This window comes from Sminthopsis crassicaudata, chromosome 5, assembly GCF_048593235.1.
Source record: "Sminthopsis crassicaudata isolate SCR6 chromosome 5, ASM4859323v1, whole genome shotgun sequence".
Lineage (NCBI taxonomy): Eukaryota > Metazoa > Chordata > Mammalia > Dasyuromorphia > Dasyuridae > Sminthopsis > Sminthopsis crassicaudata.
The window spans coordinates 236,431,306-236,450,998 of record NC_133621.1 but is presented as its reverse complement, the minus strand read 5'-3'; the positions used below and the strand labels follow the sequence as shown (position 1 = coordinate 236,450,998).

Sequence of the window (19,693 nt, the reverse complement as noted above, 5' to 3'; positions counted from 1 at the left end):
TTCACTCTTTCCACTGAAGAGGACTTCTGATAAGAAGCCTTTGATCCAGCTTTAAATATGAAGAAGGTAATGCATTGTGCCCAAAAATGTTCCATTGAAATAAATTCGAGAGAACTGATATCAATAATAATATCCCAAACTGTACAAGAAACAAACGGAAAACTTCACTCAATAGAATGGGGAATAGAGAAGAACAAGTAAGAAAAGGAATTATTTTTCCAAAAGGGAATAACCAGAACATTGCTTTGGACTTAAACTTTTTAGACTGAAAAGGATTGCTGTTAGGAAACATTTGATCAAGCATTAAATATAAAGAAGATAATGCATTGTCTACAGAAAGTTCCATTGAAGCAAATACAAGAGAATTAACATCAAGTATAATGTTCCCAAATGCACAGGAAAGAACAGGAAAACTAGACTCAAACACTTGAGGCTAATTACCAATTGGTAATTCTCTATAAGAATATGCTTGGGAAATGCCCCTTCCCATTATCCTGTGGTGATCCAATCTTTTGTTATATACAGAGAATTGTGGGAGGGACTAGGAGGGGGAGTGAGACTAGCTGGACTCAGTCTGGGCAGGAGATGAAGAGGTGTGGTCTTAGAGAGTCCATTCCCTTCACTTCTACTCCTAAAGACCAAGAATAAAGAATTTTGCTTATTCTGAGTCCGGCTGATTCTAAGGTATCCAAGGTGCTCACGTTGTCATCACAATAATGAAAAACAAATCTGGAATGGTAGGTTTCATGTAGATCATGAATGGTTTAAATGACAAGGGAAAATGAGGAAATTGATCATCTTTACATTCAAAGACTCATTGGCATCTATGGTATTTTCTTTTCTTTTCTTTGCTTTTAATAGTTTTTATTTAGATATATGCATGGGTAATTTTACAATATTGACAATTGCCAGACCTTTTGTTCCAATTTTTCCCCTCCTTCCCCCCACCCCAGATGGAAGGTTGACCAATACATGCTCAATATGTTAAAGTATAAATTAAATACAATATATGTATACATGTCTAAACAGTTGTTTTGCTGTACAAAAAGAATCAGACTTTGAAATAGTGTACAATTAGACTGTGAAGGAAATCCAAAATACAGGTGGACAAAATTAAAGGGATTGGGAATTCTATGTAGTGGTTCATAGTCATCTCTCAGAGTTCTTTCACTGAGTGTAGTTGGTTCAGTTCATTATTGCTCTGTTGAAACTGATTTGGTTCATCTCATTGTTGAAAAGGGCCACATCCATCAGAATTGATCATCATATGGTATTGTGGTTGAAGTATACAAGGATCTCCTGGTCCTATTCATTTCATTCAGCATCAGTTCATGTAAGTCTCTCCAGGCCTTTCTGAAATCACCCTGCTGGTTATTTCTTACAGAACAATAATATTCCATAATATTCATATACCACAATTTATTCAGCCATTCTCCAATTGATGGGCATCCATGTAGTTTCCAGTTTCTGGCCACTACAAAGAGGGCTGTCACAAACATTCTTGCACATACAGGTCCCTTTCCCTTCTGTAAGATCTCTTTGGGATATAAGCCCTGTAGTAACACTACTGGGTCAAAGGGTATGCACATTTTGATAATTTTTTGAGCATAGTTCCAAATTGCTCTCCAGAATGGCTGGATGTATTCACAACTCCACCAACAATGTATCAGTGTCCCTGTTTTTCCCACATCCCTTCCAACATTCTGCATTATCTTTCCCTGTATTTCTAGCCAATCTGACAGGTGTATAGTAGTATCTCAGAATTGTCTTAATTTGCATTTCTTTAATTAATAATGACTTGGAGCATCTTTTCATATGGCTAGAAATAGTTTCAATTTCTTTGTCTGAGAATTGTCTGTTCATATCCTTTGACCATTTATCAATTGGAGAATGGCTTGATTTCTTATAAATTAGAGTCAATTATCTATATATTTTGGAAATGAGGCCTTTATCGGAACCTTTGACTGTAAAAATGTTTTCCCAGTTTATTGTTTCATCTAGGGTATTTTCTTAATTTATCACCACTTTTCTCCAAAGAAAGCATTTAATACTGGAATTTAAACAATCATTCTCAAAAGCAGCCACATTATCATGAGTATATCCAGTATATAATCAAACTTCCATGTAAAAGCAAGGGTAAAATAGTGAACCCCTCCCTCTGATAGTCATCACCTATATGACTCTTGGAAAATCAACTTAAAATGTTCAGAACTCCAGGCACTTCTCAAAGAATATACATTGTAACCCAGATATTTTTATGAGATCCACATACCAATTAAATCAATGAAAAGAAAAAAAAAAAAAGAGCCCACCCTCACCACCTCAAACTAACAAGGTTTGACCATGTTAACATTTAACCATAAAGACATTCTGTAAAATGGGTTGTCTACATATGAAGGCAAATTGAATGATAAAGAATGCCTTTCAGCTGGAGTGTCTGTGTATGCGGTATGTATATATGTTGCTCACAATATTTTAAAAATGGTTTTGTAGTTAGACACACTCTGAAAAACATATACCTATTCTCTGAGAAGCCATTAATCCTTCAAAACCACTAAGGCAATTATAAGTGAGATGGGAATAAAAGATTTAGGGGCTTAGTCAATGTCATACAAAGTGAAGCCCCAAATCAATAATACAGACTAGTTTTCCAAGTCCCAGATGCATTCTCCGTTCATCCAGTAAATACTGCATCATTCCATTTCATTAAGTAAAACTGATGTTTTTCTTAGACCTTACTGGTTTTGTTTGACTCATCTAACTCCAATGCAAACTTATGATCATGTTGTTTTTAAGTTTTTTCTTCTTTTTAAAGATCTAGCTTCCATTTATGAATTTGTGGCTTGTTAAGATTCCTGAAAATCAGAGGTTTAATCTTTGCCAAGAATTCAAACCTCTTTTCCCGATATTTAATCTCAGTGGAAAATAGCCAGCTTCACTGGAATTCTTTGAAATAGTGCCATAAAATTATTTTGGAAGTATTTGGAGCCTAAGCACTTCATTTAGCTGTGTCTTTTGACATTGCCATGACTGATCCTCAGATAGGATTAAAAAGAAATTACTTATTTTCCTCTCACCTTGCCTGGCAAAGATGACTAGGATAGTCTTCTTGTTCTTGTGCTTTTGAAACATCTCTGGAATAAACATTTTTTTTTATAATTCCTCTGTCATTTTTATAGGGCATTTCTTGGATCAATATCTTTATTCTGTCTCTTAAATATGCTGATTGAACCTGACATCTACATGGAAACAGATTACTTCACTGTGAAAAAACAAGGATTTATGTAGATTTAATATCAAATGTCAGTTGAGAAATTCTAGGTATGGAAAGTAAGGAATAGATGGGTTTTTGTGGGTTTTTCTTTTCACTGATTATACTCCACTTTCATATATTCCTGTCCCCACTTCTTTACCCAGAAATTATCATGTATAACTAAAATCAAGCAAAAACTCAATCCAATAATTAAGTCTATAACCTCTCCATTTTAGCCCATCTCTTGTGATCTTCATACATGTCCTTCCCAAGGTTGACCAGTGGAAAATCCACAAAATGTGCAATTTTTTTAGTTCAATGAGACTAACCAACACATCATCTATCATAGTAATTACAATAGTATGCATACACACATGCATACATATACACATATTTTCAGAGGAGTATATATGCATATATACACACATACACAGAAATTTTCACACATTTTCAAAATGGAAAGACGCATTTTTGCATCCTTTGGTGACCAAGCTTAATTCCAGTAGTTAGGATAAATTATACAGGGTTCAGCTTCATTTTTTTCCTCTTCTTTCCATAATGTGTTTATTGATTTACTAATCTTACTTATTTTACTTGGCCGAATATTCATGAATCTTTCTTATAAATCTCTTTATTCTTCATGATATAGCATTATTTTATTTGTCACAATTTGTTTAGCCAATCTTCATCTGCTAAGTTGTTTATACATTTTATCAATCAAATAAAAATTCACATCTAATCAAAAAATGTTAAATCTTAATGGAGATTTATAACTTCATCTAATTGTTCTGTCACTTGGAGATCAAGATTGTTCCATTGAACAGATGACTATTTAACCCATTTTACCACCTGAACATAATGATGTAGAAGGAAATAAGTCAATTTAAACAAAATGTATTTTATTCTGAAAAATATACATATTATTCCTATGTCACTCAACTAAAGACATCTGATGCATAATGAATTGTGCATGCTTTCAGTAAAATGTAATATTTTAGCAGACTGGATACTCCCTAACAATGTTGTGTTGTTTGATTTTATTTTTTTCTTTTTAAAGCAAAGTAAATTGTTAAAAGATGAATATAGTAGATAATAGCTTAACTTTTGTAGTTTCATTTTTTCCCAATTTGGTGGTATAAGACCATAGAAAACACCAATCCAAGTACCTAGAAAAAGAAAAAGAATACCATTACTTCACTAGGTCCAAGAAATTGCAGTCACTAATTAATATCAGAAAACAAAGAAACAAAGGATTGATTAAACTTCTGATGAGTCAGCTTTCCTCTTATATTCATGATTGCACCACCATATTGCCAATTACTTCAACCCCCTCCCTTTTATAAAGTCTTCCCCCAATTAGCATAAAAACTCTTCAGGGCTAGGTATAATAAATCCAGCCCTTAGCACAAAATTAGTGGCAAGTAATAAATGTTCCATCTATATCTATTTATTGATCAGCTATACTATTTTTCATCTATCTCTATTTTTCCCAGCTATTTATATCTATATCTATCACCTCTCCAGTACATGTGTCTGAAACTACAACATGAGCCAAGTGTTCTTCTATAACTTTTTCAATAAGATCCCTCTTCCCTTTTCTAAAGTAATTAGTCTCTTCTACTTCTGGAGGGCTCCAGTAATTGAATCTAAATTTACTTCTTTCCTACTTTCCTCAAAGGTTCAAAAAAAATCTAGTCCCTCTTCTGCAGAGGGAAGCATAGCAGTCTTTCAAATATTTAAAAGGGCTGTATTGGACATCATGAGAAATGATCTCATTCAAACCATATGGAACAATTGGCTATCTTTCTTTTTGAAAGATGTAATAAAACAGGATTCATGGCATAGGTCTATGTTTATCTCTTTAGAACAAATATCTTCACCTTCACCTCTTCATTTTCAGAGTGGAAAGTGAACATACTGACTTCCATAATATCAAACAATCAGAAATTTAAAACTGGAAAATACTTCAGAAGTTAAGGACCATGCCTAGGTGATGGGGCAGGTCAATTCTCTGAAAGCCTCCACAGCTGTGAATCATAAACTTGAAGGAGTTGCAAATCAATCTTCACAGATGTTCTTGCTGGATTGGGAATGAAATAATTTGGAGGGAAGACAGAGGAGGAGAGAGATCAGAGAATAGCAACTGCTTCTCAGTCTCCTTGTATCATCATCCGCTCACATAAAGAGCTCCATTCTACAGATCTGACTTAGACCTCCTGTATTACAACCGTCAACCAGTCCAACTTTCTCATTTTTCAGTTGAAAAAAGTAAGACCAAGAGAAGTTACTCAAAATAATACAAATTACAGGTACATGGTAGACCAAGGTTGAACAACAGACCAGTGAATCCTAATTCAGTTTTCCAAGTTCAACAGCTTCCTTAAGGAAATCCACTCTCATGATTTATTACAGACTTTATCTTTCCTGATTCAAACTCAGAGGTACATAAAAATAGTCACAAAGAACTTGGGGACCCTGAGTTTAGGCAATCTTCTTAAATAAGGATTATACAGAATTAAGATTCCAAGAAATTTCAAAAAGAAATGGCCTCCAGCACAATTAGCTTTAGTAATGAGAAAATAAGAGTGCAGTGGAGAAAAGGATCAGACATACAATCAAAAATACAAGCAATGAGATATCAGTGGGTAGAACCACTGATTTTGGAGTAAAAAAAGATCTAAATTCAAATGCTGATTCTGACACATACTAACTGGGTGATCAGGGACAAGTCATTTGATCTTTCAGTGATGTATGCAGTCAACCAACTGAAGGAAGAGTTCTTTATGTGATTGAATCAATCCCTTCAATTAAGTACCAAACAATTAAGTACCTACTATGTGGCAGCCTCTTTCCAGTATTTGGCATTCATATGGTGCTATGAAGTTTGATTCTTACAACATTATGAGTGTAATTTTTTTTTAGCATTCCCATTTAATAGATGAAACAGGTTAAATGATTTGCCCACAGTCACATAACTGTCACATAGTGACTGAGGTAGGATTTTAACTTAGAGCTTTTATTATTCCAAATCTAATGATTCTATTCATTGGGCCATCTCACTGTCCCTTCTAAACACTGTGAGACCTGGTGCCATCATTAAACTAAAACTGATCTCTCCAAATGTAAAAAGATGGGTTAGATGATGGATGATGCAAGGTGACAAAAGCCTATGGTTCCATTCATAAAACAAAAGCTGAGCATTCATTAGCTGAACAAGACATTCAATAATTCATTATTATGCTCTGAGTGGTAAAATAATTTTATCATGTTTTGAGGATGAGAAAACAACTAAGAGAGACCATTCATATGCAAAGTTTAATTAAATAAACAAAAATACTGTGTCCTTCTCTACAAGAAAAGTTCATTTTGTTCCAAAGTCATCATTTATCCATACTTGGATTGCTGGACTCTTGCAAGTAATAACCATGCTAGACTTTTTAAGGTCACTTTTCCCTAGAATATATTGACAGACAGATCCTTTTTGTTAAATAAGTTGATCTGTGATTTAAATGATATAAAGAAATTCCCATTTGGAGAAACACACTTTACCCAAGGCCAGTCATCACTTCAGCAATCTAGGTTACTAGAATGATCTAGAACACTAACTGATACAACCACTATATGTCAAAGACTGAACTTGGGTTTTAATTGCAGTACTTAATTGAGAAGATTTAATAGTTTGATTGTTTTTTACTTCAAATTCTGATAAAGGCTCTGGAGATTTCTTTGAAAGGAGAATTTCCTTTGAAAACAGCATTTTAATGTGGAAATATTTTACATGTGTACATATATACTGTATAATATGTATAATGTATAATCTGTATCTGATTGTTTACTATCTCAGGGACAGGTTTAGAAATGGGAATTGTGAAAAAGTTAAAGAATTATTTTAACATAGAGTAGAGAAAAATAAAATATATTAAATCAAAATCTTAAAATAGGGAAATAGCGCATTTTAATTTATCTGAAATATTAATGTATGTGGGCAAATTAAGGATATGGATCTTCAATATGATCTCCAACCTTAACAGAGAAGTCAACAAATGAAGACCTAATTTCCCAGAATTCATAAGGATCTTCTTTATTTTTCTTTGAGGATCTGTGTCTTTAGCAGGATGAAAACTGTACTGCACTTGGCATCAAATCCAGTGAGTAATTTTGGACAGTTGAACAAGATAATTTCCAAGATCTCTTCTAGCTTGACTCTTTTGATCATAATAAAGGCTTTTAAATTCTCTGCACAAATGCAGATCAGAGGGAATTTGATAGGTCACTGATTTAGCAATTTGTCTGTAGTCATATGACTAATATGTCAAAGGTAGGAATTCAACACATATCTTTTCAAAACAAGTCTGATAATCCAGAAACTTTTAGACTGAATTTGGTTTTAAAATGTATACAAATATGTGTATGTGTGTGTACATATATACATATATAATCTAAATTTATTTAGGTTCATTCCTTCAAAGTAGTGCTTACCACCACTTCTTTACTCAAACCTTGCCTAGGAAATGAAATCATTTTTAAGTTGCCTAAATGGCATTCTTCCTATGTAAGTGCTTGTTTTATCTATGTTCTACAGTAAAATTCCTTCCCATGTTTCCAATGAGAGGTTAATTTGCTACAAAAACTCTGGGGAGAAAATTGTATGGTACTCCATGTAAGAAGTTGACATGCAGAAAGCATACATAAAATTGCCACAAAATAATGATCACAATTTGTAATGGGTGCAAGAGGAAGAGGAAAGGTACTTCCATCTTTACCAGGATTATATAAATGAAATCACTCCAATGAAATTCTGGGTTTTCTAAGGTTTGGAAATATTTTAAAATATAAATCTCCAAATGAGTCATTTTTTTTATTCACTTAGACTTGAAAAAATGTCCATCAAGGATGCATAAAAAAACAAAAAGTATATAAAAATAAAATCCCATGCAGGGTGATAAAGAACACCTCTAACATGAGTCATTTGAACTCTCAATGGTACAGAAAAGATGCTGACCTGTATTGGTTCATGAAGTTTCCTCTCTTGGAGTTCTCTCCATTAAGGAATTAACAGGTTTAGCCCTTAGTCCCATCAAGATATGGTAGTCTTTTTATATTTAATTTTAGCAATTGAGTGCAAGGGCTTAATTAACCTTAATTGATCCATAAGGTATATTTAGAAATTCATTGAAATGAATTCAGGCTCTATAAGTTGGAGGTTGAGTATGGGGTTGCAATATTCTACTTAGAATTTCTAAGACTCATTTGCTTTGACTAAAATGAAATGGGGGAGGTGGGAATTGGGGAAATTGAGCTTTGAATTGGTTCAGTTTCCATTTTCTATTCCAAAAATCAATGAAATTCTTTTTTTTTTCTTGCAAAAGTATAAAAGTTGAATTTTCTTTTAATTATTTCCAATTGGAAAAGATAATTGATATTAAGAAGTCTAACATAATTCCTTGATCTCAATACAGTCACTCTGTGCCCCCACTCATAAACCCTGTAAGACAAAACTTAAGAAACTAACTTCTACTCACCTCAATCACTGCTACTCCAAATGCAATTCCAGCAATAATAACTAAATTTTTCTTTAAAAAAATTATAACATATTCACCACATGTCTGTAAAAAACAAAACAAAACAAAAACAAAAACAAAGAAAGAGGGGGGTTAATATAGTGAAGAGTTTAATTTTATATGTTAATTTTTTTAACACAAGAGGATGCAGTCCACACTAATGAGATTACAAATGCACTGAAAAAGGGAAGCTCAAATCAAGGGACCATGGAATGTTTCATATGTGGGCCTATCCAGTATCTTCAACAAGATACATATTTAGTTTTGAAATTTAACTGAGCTGACACTACAGAACACCATTATCCTGTCTATATATTGTAGATTGGTTGTTGTTTCCCCTAGACTGGGAGGTCCTTGAGGACAGGCATTTTCTTTTGCCTTTCTTTGTATCCTCACTGCATAGTGCATTGCTTTAAAATGCATATCAACTGACTAAAAGTATTAGAAGGACAACAAGCTGTTTGAATCCATGCAAGAATTGAAATAATTTTTTTGGGTGGGAAAGAAATTAAACCTTTTAAAATCAGTGAATCAATCAATTGGCATTTATTGAGTATCTACCATGTCACCAGGCACTGTAAAAATTACTTTAGATACAAAAACAAAAGCTTATATTCTATCTGAAAAAGGAATTTCTTCTTCTGATTGCTAAGTTATAGAATTAGTATCAGTCAATTCCTAATTTAAACAGTTTAATATTTTATGTTCTTGACTTTTCATTTGTTTTAATAACCAGGATATTATAGGTATATAGGTATCACGCTTGAGACCAGTTCTGAAAGTTTCTTCCAGTCTTGTAAGAATAGTAATCCTGCAAGGCATGCAGAATCTTATCAGAAGATTGTACCTACCAGGTGATGAATTTTGAGCACAGGGGAAAAAAAAAAAAAAAAAGATGATCTTTTCTAAAGCACACAAGTTTTATTCTAATTAACAAATAGCATCAAGCCTCTGCCCTCTCCATATAGCTGTCATGGTTTTCTATTCTGAATTTAATGGGAAAAATTAGTTTCTACATACGTAGCAGAAAAGAATGGAAATTGTACAAGAGGATTGTTCCAATTCCTCAACTTTTTTTTTAACTTCATTAACTTACCCCCTCTTCCCATTAAAATGAGAAGGGAGAAAGAGGAAAGAATAGAAGGGAGGGAGAAAAAGGAAGAAGGGGAGTTAGACAATGACCATATCTAAAATGTCTTCTTTTGTTTGCAAAGTTATAGAATTAATATCAGTCAATTCCTAATTTAAATAGTTTAATATTTTATGTTCTTGTCTTTTTATTTGTTTTCTTCTAATAAAACAGAATAAAATCTTTCTGGGGACCTCTATGATGATAGGAGTTGGGTAACATATTTCATCAAAGGCCCTCAAGAGACACAGTTAGTCTGTTTTTCACAATAATGCTATTTTCCTTGTATAAGTAATTGTACTTGTTCTGCTCAGTTTACTTTCCCGGATGCTCCAAAATCATCCTTTTTTTCTTATGTCTTTTTAATATTTGACTGCATTCATGTAACACAATATATTCAGCCTGTTATCCAACAGATGGCTGCTTCTTAATTTCTAGGAGTTTTATTTTAATTCACATTTAAAGACTAGGAAGTTTGTTTTGGTTCTAACCACTTGCTCCTTAGCTTGTGTTCCCCTTTCCCTTATCCATTTCAGAAAAGAAGTAAGAGTTCACTTGATGCCTACCCCTTCATTTTTTCTCCAAGTTTGTCTACTCTTTCCACTCATGTCAAATATAAGAGATAACAATTTTCTTTTTTTACTAAAGTATATTCATTTTATTCTTTCCCTCTTAAAACCTTTGGAATAGAATCAATCCACACTCCCCATATCCTTTTGTAAAAACTCATTTCAATACTCTTTGAAGACATTAAGCTTGTAAAATGCATTTGTTTCTTCTCCCCCAGTAGAATTTTACTATTAAACTATCTTATGGCCTCTTCAATTGCTCAAATAAATTAACTTCTCTATGTTACATGTTTGTACTTCACAGATCTTACTCAACTCTAATCTTTATCATCAAGAATACTTAACAAGTCACTTTTTTCTCAATGGAGGATTATATTTAGTTAATTATGGCAAGATATACTGGTTTGGGAGTGTATAACTGGTTTATAAAAGAAGCCTCCAGGTCATATGTGATCCTAACTGTTGTTCCTTGGTACACATCCCCATTTCTAGTTGCTTAATAGTATTTCCCACCCCTCTACCCCAACACCCTCCACTCCCTTCACCAGGAGCTCTTCATCATAGCCTGGAAATTCTTGTGACACTTCTCTGGAAGTTTCTTGTAGGAAGTGATCAGTGGATTTTTCCCCCCACTTTCCAAAAATTGTTGGAAGTTTTCAAATATGATTTCTTGAAATTTAAATCAAGAGTTTTTTAATCGTAGTTTTTAGGGAGTTAGATAAGTCTTACATTACTTTTCCTTTAGATAAAGTTATTTTTGCTTGTTTTTTTTAAAGCATGGTTTTTAGAATAATGATTTTCAGGGATTCCATTTATTGGAAATTTTCCTTCCAATTCTTTCTTCTGGGGCTCTTATTTCTTCTCTTATTTTATATTTCATTTTTTTTCAGAAGTATTCATGAATCCATTGTAAATAAAACCCATCTTTTTCACTTTATTCTGGAACTACTCTCTCCTGGGTTGAAATTTTGGGTGATCTATCTAAAATAATTGTATAGTGAGAGTTGAAATAGCTGAAAAAGTTGTGATATATAAAGGTAATAGAATGTTATTTTATAAGAAATGATAAGCAGGCTGATTTCAGAAAAATCTCCAAATATAGAAGAATTGTACATGTTTAACCTATATTGGATTCCTTGCTGTCTTGGGGAGAAGGAGGAGAGGGAGAAAATTCTAGAACACAAGTTTTTGCAAAGAAAGGTGAATATTGAAAATTATCTTACATGTATTTGGAAAAATAAAATACTATTAAAATTTGAAAAGGAAACTTTTTCTGGGGGAATACTGGGGGAATCTGAATTTTCTGGGATTTACCTATTGCAGAATTTATCATCACCTCTAAGTTACCTTCCTAATTTGCAATGCTTTGAAAGTAGTAGATAAGACTTTAACTAATTGCCATACACCAGTGGATTTTGCATTAACAATTATTTCTTAAGGAAAGTATTTTCTAAGATGAGGTAGCATAACTTCCAAAATATATTTCTATAACCCTAGTATACATTTTTCCCACAAATTAAAGAGATTATCCATGAAAAGAGTTAGTTCAAACACAATACATGATACACATGTATTAAAGGAAACTAAGTTATTACTGAAGGGTTTGAAAGTCCTTTCTTTGAAAACTATTCACACAATCACCCTAAGATGAACTATTTTAGATGTCTTTCTAGGTTTGATTTTCTACAGTTCTTAATTGTTAGTGATAGCTCTTGAGCTGTTAATTGGCTCTCTTCTCTGCTGCCTTTCTCTATCTACATTTGTCTTATGTCTCCAGATCTTGCAAAGCAAGAAACTTTCAAATTGGTGAAAGGGGTTTCTTTCTAGTTAAGTTACTGCTAGATGCCACTGCAATTTTTGAGGGAAAGGCAGAAGGAAAAAAAAAATTTTTCTTCCCCCTTTAAAAGAATTTCCTTGTAAACTCTACGTTGAAGGTAGCAGCTAAATAGAACCCATTAATAGAACCAGCCCTGGGAGCTAGCCAAAACCAAATGGGGCAGCAGATAATACAATACATTGGCCAAAAAAATACAACAAAGAAGTCAACTATTTTTTAAAATGTTACTTTAATTCAAAAGTTTAAGCTAAGATCTTAGGTGTTAACCTAAACCATTATATGACAAAAGTGGGCAAGGTGCAAGCACTGGTTTTTGCTCTTTATTTCATTCATACAAAACGTGTTAAATACACTTTAACAAATAAGAAACCACATCTTCTGCATACCAAAAACAACAACAATAAAACTCCTGCACAATTCTTAACTGCCTTCCAGCCTCTAGAACTTAGCTTAATATTTCAAATTCTAAAGAAGGTTAGCTAATTTGCTTGCCCAAACTTTGTAAAAAAGTTGTAGAAAAATCTAACATTGTAGAAGCCAGAACTCTGGAGAATTATACTTGAAACAAAGATACTTACAACAAGATGTTAACTCAGTGGAATTGATGAGATAATGGTCCTCTACTTCACATATACTTAGTACTTAGTATGGTGATGTGTAATGGTTCTCTATTCACATATATTCAGTGTGCTGTAATGATAGAACTGTAATAGGATATTTAAGGGCTGAGAGGAGTAGAAATGAGACATTCCATCTTTGACTAGCCTTGTAGTGGCTGTCTTGCCTTCATCACTTCTCCACTAAGACCAAGCATTCGGGCTGGTCCCGAGGGTCTCCAGAAAACTAGACTGAACATTACATAACACATCATTTATACTCCTTCATACCTTATTGTGGGATTGTAGAAAAACTCCTTAACTCTTCTTTTACATAATGTTTCTCTCTTCTTAATAAATAGCAATTCTGATGATATGTTAGTATAAGTAGCCAAAATGTTTGAAAATAGGGGAATCAGCTTTTTGGGCTATCCAATGCTGAAATTTCTTTAATTTGAGTTTGAACAAACTGAAGTATGACACCCCCAGCAAGCAGATGTAAGATTTTTTGACACAAGTATTGATATGGTTATTGTAAATGTGTGGACAATCTTTTTTTTTTTTAACTTAGTACTATGCACAACATAAAATTTGTTTTCCCACTCATGGAATCCACAATTTTAAAAACTCATTTAATTATGAAGCAAATAAACATATCAAACAAGAATCACAGTTTTATTTTCCAAATAGCTGGGTTATCTTTGGAAAATTAAAAAAAAAATCAAACAACCATGAATTGTGATCATCCCAGGATTTGTAATTTTTCCAGATTTCTTGTAAATGACATAAAGCATATGCAAATATCTCTGTGGATTTATTACCTGACTTTGGGGAAAATGATATATAGGCTCACTGAGCCTATATTTACTTGCATAACTTAGATGTGTTGTCACAAAATGGTAGTAGCACAAAAAACTAGTCATTTGAAGCTCAGAGCAACAGCACTTCCCTGAGAGATAGTAAATCTTTCAGAACAGACCTGTTATGTCTTGATAAAAGCAAAATAAAAATGTTGGAATAATTATTTTATTCCCACTCAAGTTTTTTTTTTTCTTTTTTCTTTTCTTCTCCTTGTTTTCCATTTCCCCATTAGAACTGCCAGCACTGGGGTGAAATGGCAGTTCCAAATGAAATATTGATACTGTTATCAATATTTAATTTATACTTTCTATTTAAAAGATCCCATAAACCCAATAGTTTTCCAATAGTTTTCTCAATAATTTGCAAGTTTTCCAGTTAATTAGGGTCGATGACTATAAAACGCAAATGAATGTGCTAAAACTCAAATTCTGCATACATATAAAAAATCCTTAATTTCTTGGTAAGAATCAAGTTATTTCTAAAATAAGCTTTGTTGTTTTCAAAGGATAAATTTCTTCTGATCTAAATTATATGACAAAAACCTTGAAGCAAACTTACTATTGTAAGAAAGATCACTGTAAAAAAGAATAGATCTTTTCTTTTAGCTCATTTTTAATTTTTTTTTCCTTCTTACTATTGAAAGCATCTCTAGTATTCTTTATAGCTACCTATAAATTAGCCAAATGGGCTCATGAAAAAAAGTGGCAATACCCATTCATTATTTGATGTCTCCCTTAATGTTTTTATTTTAATATAGATAATCCGCTGAATTTTTTGTACTACTCTTTGAAGTGTGCAAAATTGTCTTTGTGATGAATATTTTCACATAGAGAAGAGAACTACTCACAAAGCCAAATTCATCTAGTTCTTACCTCATTGTAAACTTTTTTCCCCATATATTCTACACAAGTATTATTTGTAGGAATTCCACATTCACATGAAGTAGAATACTTGCTGAAGTTTGTTCCCCAGTCAGCAGCTCCATTGACCAAGCCACAGCATTTAAACTAAGGTTTAAAAAAAAAAGAAAAAGCAGAAATAAAGAAAATTTATGTCTATAACTAGTAATGTCTTTCTTTTACAACATCACTCATAAATAACCATATATTCTTTGATTCTTTGACTCATTATTTTTTCAATATTTACATAGAAGAAATATAAATTACAGAAGAGGCAAATTAGTCTTCTATTTCCATGTCTTTGAATAAGCCCTTCACCACATAAATCTCAGTCTACTTCAAAGTTCAATTGAAGAGTCACTCAACTTCTATAAAAAACCCCAACCAATAACAAAAACATTATTTTAACTTATTTAATATACATTTTGCATATATTTACATGTATGTTGTTTTCTCAATAAAATGTAAACTTCCTATGAGGGCAGGAACCATTTCATTTTTGTTTTTGTATACCCAGTACCTAGGTTTTTAATAAATGCTTTTTGATTTTCAGTATTTGTAGAATCCCAAAATTTTAAAGAGATTCTTTAAATCATTTTAGACATTTGGCCTAGAGAGAAGAAAAGACACTTGACCTTGTTCACATAAGCAGTGAGGGCCAAAAAAATCCTGTCTTCTAACTCCAAGTTCAATGTTCTATTATGAAATTGCATGAAATTGTTGATCTGCCAAGTTGTAATTGGTATGCCTATTTACTACATATATCGTATTTGGTTTTAGAAGACTGGGACCAGCTCCTGATCTGTCTCTGCACTACTTAAGAAACGTTGAATTTCAATTTCCTTATACATGAAATTGATAAAATGAATAAAATTATATTTAGTCTTTTTATGTCATAGAAGAGTTTCTTATTCACTAATGACAATTATCCTTCCATCCCAGCTTTTGGCTAAAACCCTGAAAGGTCTTCAATTAGCATGGATCCAGCCTGACAATTCCTGCCATCTTCTCAAGGCACCTTGAAGTCTCAGGATCTGAGCTTGCACATGTCAGCTTTGTTCCAGAACCTTCTCTTGTGCTCTGGGAACCCTCCCAGTATTAGATGTGCCTTCCCCCAGCCTGTATCTTTTTGCCTGGTGGAAACTGACCTCTTAGGCTTCATGGAATTCAACTAACTATAGGAACCTTTCATAAATATGTTTCTCCACAGTGATGAACTGATCCAAGTTTAAATCTCCATGAAATTAAGCTTATAACAAAAATTATATATTAATAAAATCTTCCAAGCAGCCTTGTATAGTGGACAGACTTGCCCTCAAAATCAGATTGAGCTGGATTCAAGTTTTCCTCTGAGACATGTGACTCTTGGCATATCACAATCTTAGTTTAGTGCCCTCCAATAACTCTATAAAACTATGGATGGAGTGTAATAATTATTGATCTTTATTGAGAAGTAGGGAGAAAAAAAAGGAAAAAGAAAGAAAGAAAAAGAAGGAAATAAACATCTATAAAGCATCAATTACATGCAAGGAATTGTGCTAAATTATTTTTAAACAAATGTTATTTCAGGTGATCCTCACACAACAATCTAGAGGCCCAATGCTCTCCATTCTATGGCATAACATAGCATCTTCAAAAAATATTCTCTCAAGAAAGCTCTTCATATTAATAATTAAAGTTTAAATTTAAAAGTTCTAGTAACATAGCTAACTAGTGCCTGAGGTTAGATTTAATCATCCTGACTCCAGGACCAGTAAACTATTTACAGCACCTACCTTCAGAATAACATTCTTATTGAATGAAGTGGTAAATTTCAGTTAAGGTTAGTGAAAAACAAATATGTATTTTTTCCCAAATGAAGTTTGCCCACAGAGTTCTATTAATGAATCCCTATTAGGATCCCAGATTTAGAATTCCTATATTTATCATTTTCAATTCAATCCCACAAAATTTTTACATAATACTATGTGCAAGGTAATATACAAAGAATACAGAGAAAAATGGTCCTCTTTCTTATTTAATTTCGTCTAAAAAAATCAGAGATTACTGATTCTTCTTGTGCAGCAAAATAACTATATGGATAAGTATACACATATTGTTTTTAACATACTTTAACATATCTAGCATGTCTACCTGCTTTCTGGGGAAGGGGGGAGGGGAAAGGAAGGGAAAAATTGGAACAGAAGGTTTTACAAGGGTCAATGATGAAAAATTACCCATACATATATCTTGTAAATAAAAAACTATAATTAAAAAAAAGAAAGAAATCACAGATTATAAATGCTGTTGTCTTTCTTTCACAGGTCAATCAAATTTTAAAAATGTTAATTCCCAGAAACTATGCTACTATCTACAAAAATAGCAGTTCACAGTCTAATCATAAACCATCCTACTATCTGTAAAATGATCTGACCCTCTTCTAGAAAATATACAAGCTGGAAATTGAAAAGCTAAGAAGAATCATGTCTCGCGCCCAAGATCTCCAACAAAATTCTTGAATTACCTTCTTTTGTATTTGGTCCAAGTTCTTTTGAAATGCTTCATTTTTAGATTCATTTTGGGACAAAATTTTCACTTCTTCCCGGAAAGTCTTTCTAAATGAATTTTCAAGCTATATAATAAAATAAAACATAAAAGGTAAGCCATAGCAGCAAGTTAACACCACACATTTTGCATCATTCATCTTATACATACTCACTTTGGATCTGAAGGCAACACCTACTATACCTGCAGCAATCTGAATAAGCAAGATCAGAAGTAATCCAATGAAGAACTGGAAAGAAAGAGCAAAAAATAATTTGTTTCCATTTCATTCTACAATAAACCAAGGTCATTCTAACCTGATTATGTCATTTCATGGTCAACTCAGAATAATATTAGTCAAGAAATGCTATATACAAAACATGTCACTTTTCCCTTCCTTCTACTTTCCCTAAAAATGGTTTTTCAATTTTGCCATCTCACTTTTTAGTAATACTTTGACAGAAGAAAGCATAGCATCTGGCCCAAAATAAAGGTTTCCTCACCAATTCTAAGAATGTCTCTTCAAAAGAGAAGTTTAAAACTGTAGGCCAAAGTTTGGGAATTAGATTGGAAAAATGAAGTTCATAAACATAGTCTCCCTCCTTCCCTTCCACCCCACTCTTCACCACATAGTTTATGAGATAAGGCAACCCTCAGTCATTTTGCATAAAAGTTTGTAAGATAAATAGTAAATAAAAGACAATTTTAAAAGGTAGAAAAGAAAGTCACAGTCCCCCTTCACTCTGAACAGATTTTGATCTACCAGTGTTGTGCTACAGTTCCCTTTTATTGTCCTGACTTAGTTTCCCTAATTGTCCTGACTTAGTTTCTGAAATGGTCCTGCCTCAGTTTCCCTAAATTGTTCTGCCTCGGTTTCCCAAAATTTTTCTGTCTCAATCCCCTTAGTTGCAAACCCCACCTCTGGTTCATTAAGACTGATATAACTCAGGGCTACTTACTCTAAGGTTATAAATTGTCAATGTGTAAACTCAAGATAAGGGGGAGTTCAGACTTCCTGGCTCCTAACTCCTCCTAAGTCATCAAGAATTTATGATCCTACCCCCCATTCTGTCATTGTTCTTCTTTATCTCAACTTATCAGAATGTCCGGTGCCTACCCTCACTCTGTCAGAACCGGATGTCTATTCCCACTCTCAGTGCTCTGACTCTACCCCTACCTCAGTCTATCCCTGTAGTTGAGCCATGTGTGCATATATACTTCATGGGAAGCACACATTAGCTGCTGCATGCATTGGACATCAGCCCTGGGGGCAGCATGTCCCCAGCACAATCTCTCCCTTTCACATAAATTATTAAAAACTCTAATCTCTAGCTTGCTTCAGTTTCTCTGGCATTGCACCAGGAAATAAATACACAAAGCCTGAGATTTGATTAATTTAATTTAATTTTTACTTATATCACAATAAGATCTACAACAATAAATCTTAAACATATACATATGTCTTTATGGAGAAGCAATTAAGCTATTGCTATTAACATGAGGCACTTAGGTGGTACCAGGCATTTTTACAAGTATTGCCTCATTGTTCCTAATGATAACTTTAGGAGATAAGGGCTAACTGAAACAAATTTGTTATTTGCCCCGGGGTGATACAACCAGTGGTACAACTGGAGGCTAGATTTGAACTCACATCTTCTTGATTCCAGGTCTAATGCTTTATCCTCTATACCACCTTGCTGGGATCTGGTACCAAAGACAGTTTTCATAAGTCTCTTATTCTAGTAATCTTTCCATGTGAAATATCTACAGATATCTCAGCTTCCACATTCCATCCTTAAATGTAAACATAAGGACTAAACTGATCTTGGTAAGATTCCTAAGGAAGGAAAGAAGCATCAGACTTCTCAAAATTCAATACAGAGACTGAGACCTTGTAACCTACCAAGAGCAGCATGCAGCGACTTTCTTTCATAGTACCATAGCATCCCAGGAAACCAAGGATCATGATAATGGTGCCCACAGCTATCAAGAGATTTACAGCTAAATATATGTCTAGTCCAGCTGCTTCTCCACGGATGATCTGAAGACAAAAAACAAGATAGTCACAACACAGTTCTTTTTTCAAGTTGATCTAATAATGAATAATTTCCCACACAGGTTCCCCCATCCTCCACAAAAACTTTAAAACAGCTAGATGACACAGCTAGATAGTTTCAGATGTGGGGACAAAATGAACCAAGTTCCTATCTAGCCTTAGATTATTACTAGCTGTCAAAATCTAGGCAAGTCACTGAATCTCTATATAACAGCAACTATTTCACAGGGTTGTTCTGAGGATAAAATGAAATATTTGTTAAGCACTTTGCAAATCTTCAAAGTGTTATAAATAAATGCTAGTTATTATTTATTATCATTATTATTGCTAGATATTAAATAGGAAAGCTATTTATAACTATTTATTAGCTATTTATAGGAAAGCTTTGAAAATAATTTCACTGTAGCTA

General features: G+C 33.2%; 1 protein-coding gene across 2 annotated transcripts in view; it reads right to left on the bottom strand.

Annotated features, from left to right (window-relative positions):
- Positions 1-863: 863 nt before the first annotated feature.
- TSPAN8 (tetraspanin 8) overlaps positions 864-19,693 on the bottom strand; it is a 135,363-nt gene continuing 116,533 nt past the window's right edge. For both annotated transcript variants that reach the window (XM_074270539.1, XM_074270540.1), the window contains 6 exons: positions 19,132-19,269; positions 17,404-17,478; positions 17,209-17,316; positions 14,679-14,813; positions 8,776-8,859; positions 864-4,419 (listed from right to left, as the gene is read on the bottom strand). In XM_074270539.1, coding sequence (XP_074126640.1) covers positions 4,366-4,419; positions 8,776-8,859; positions 14,679-14,813; positions 17,209-17,316; positions 17,404-17,478; positions 19,132-19,269 — 594 coding nt within the window. In that variant the 3' untranslated portion in view covers positions 864-4,365. The remainder of the gene's footprint in view (positions 4,420-8,775; positions 8,860-14,678; positions 14,814-17,208; positions 17,317-17,403; positions 17,479-19,131; positions 19,270-19,693) is intronic.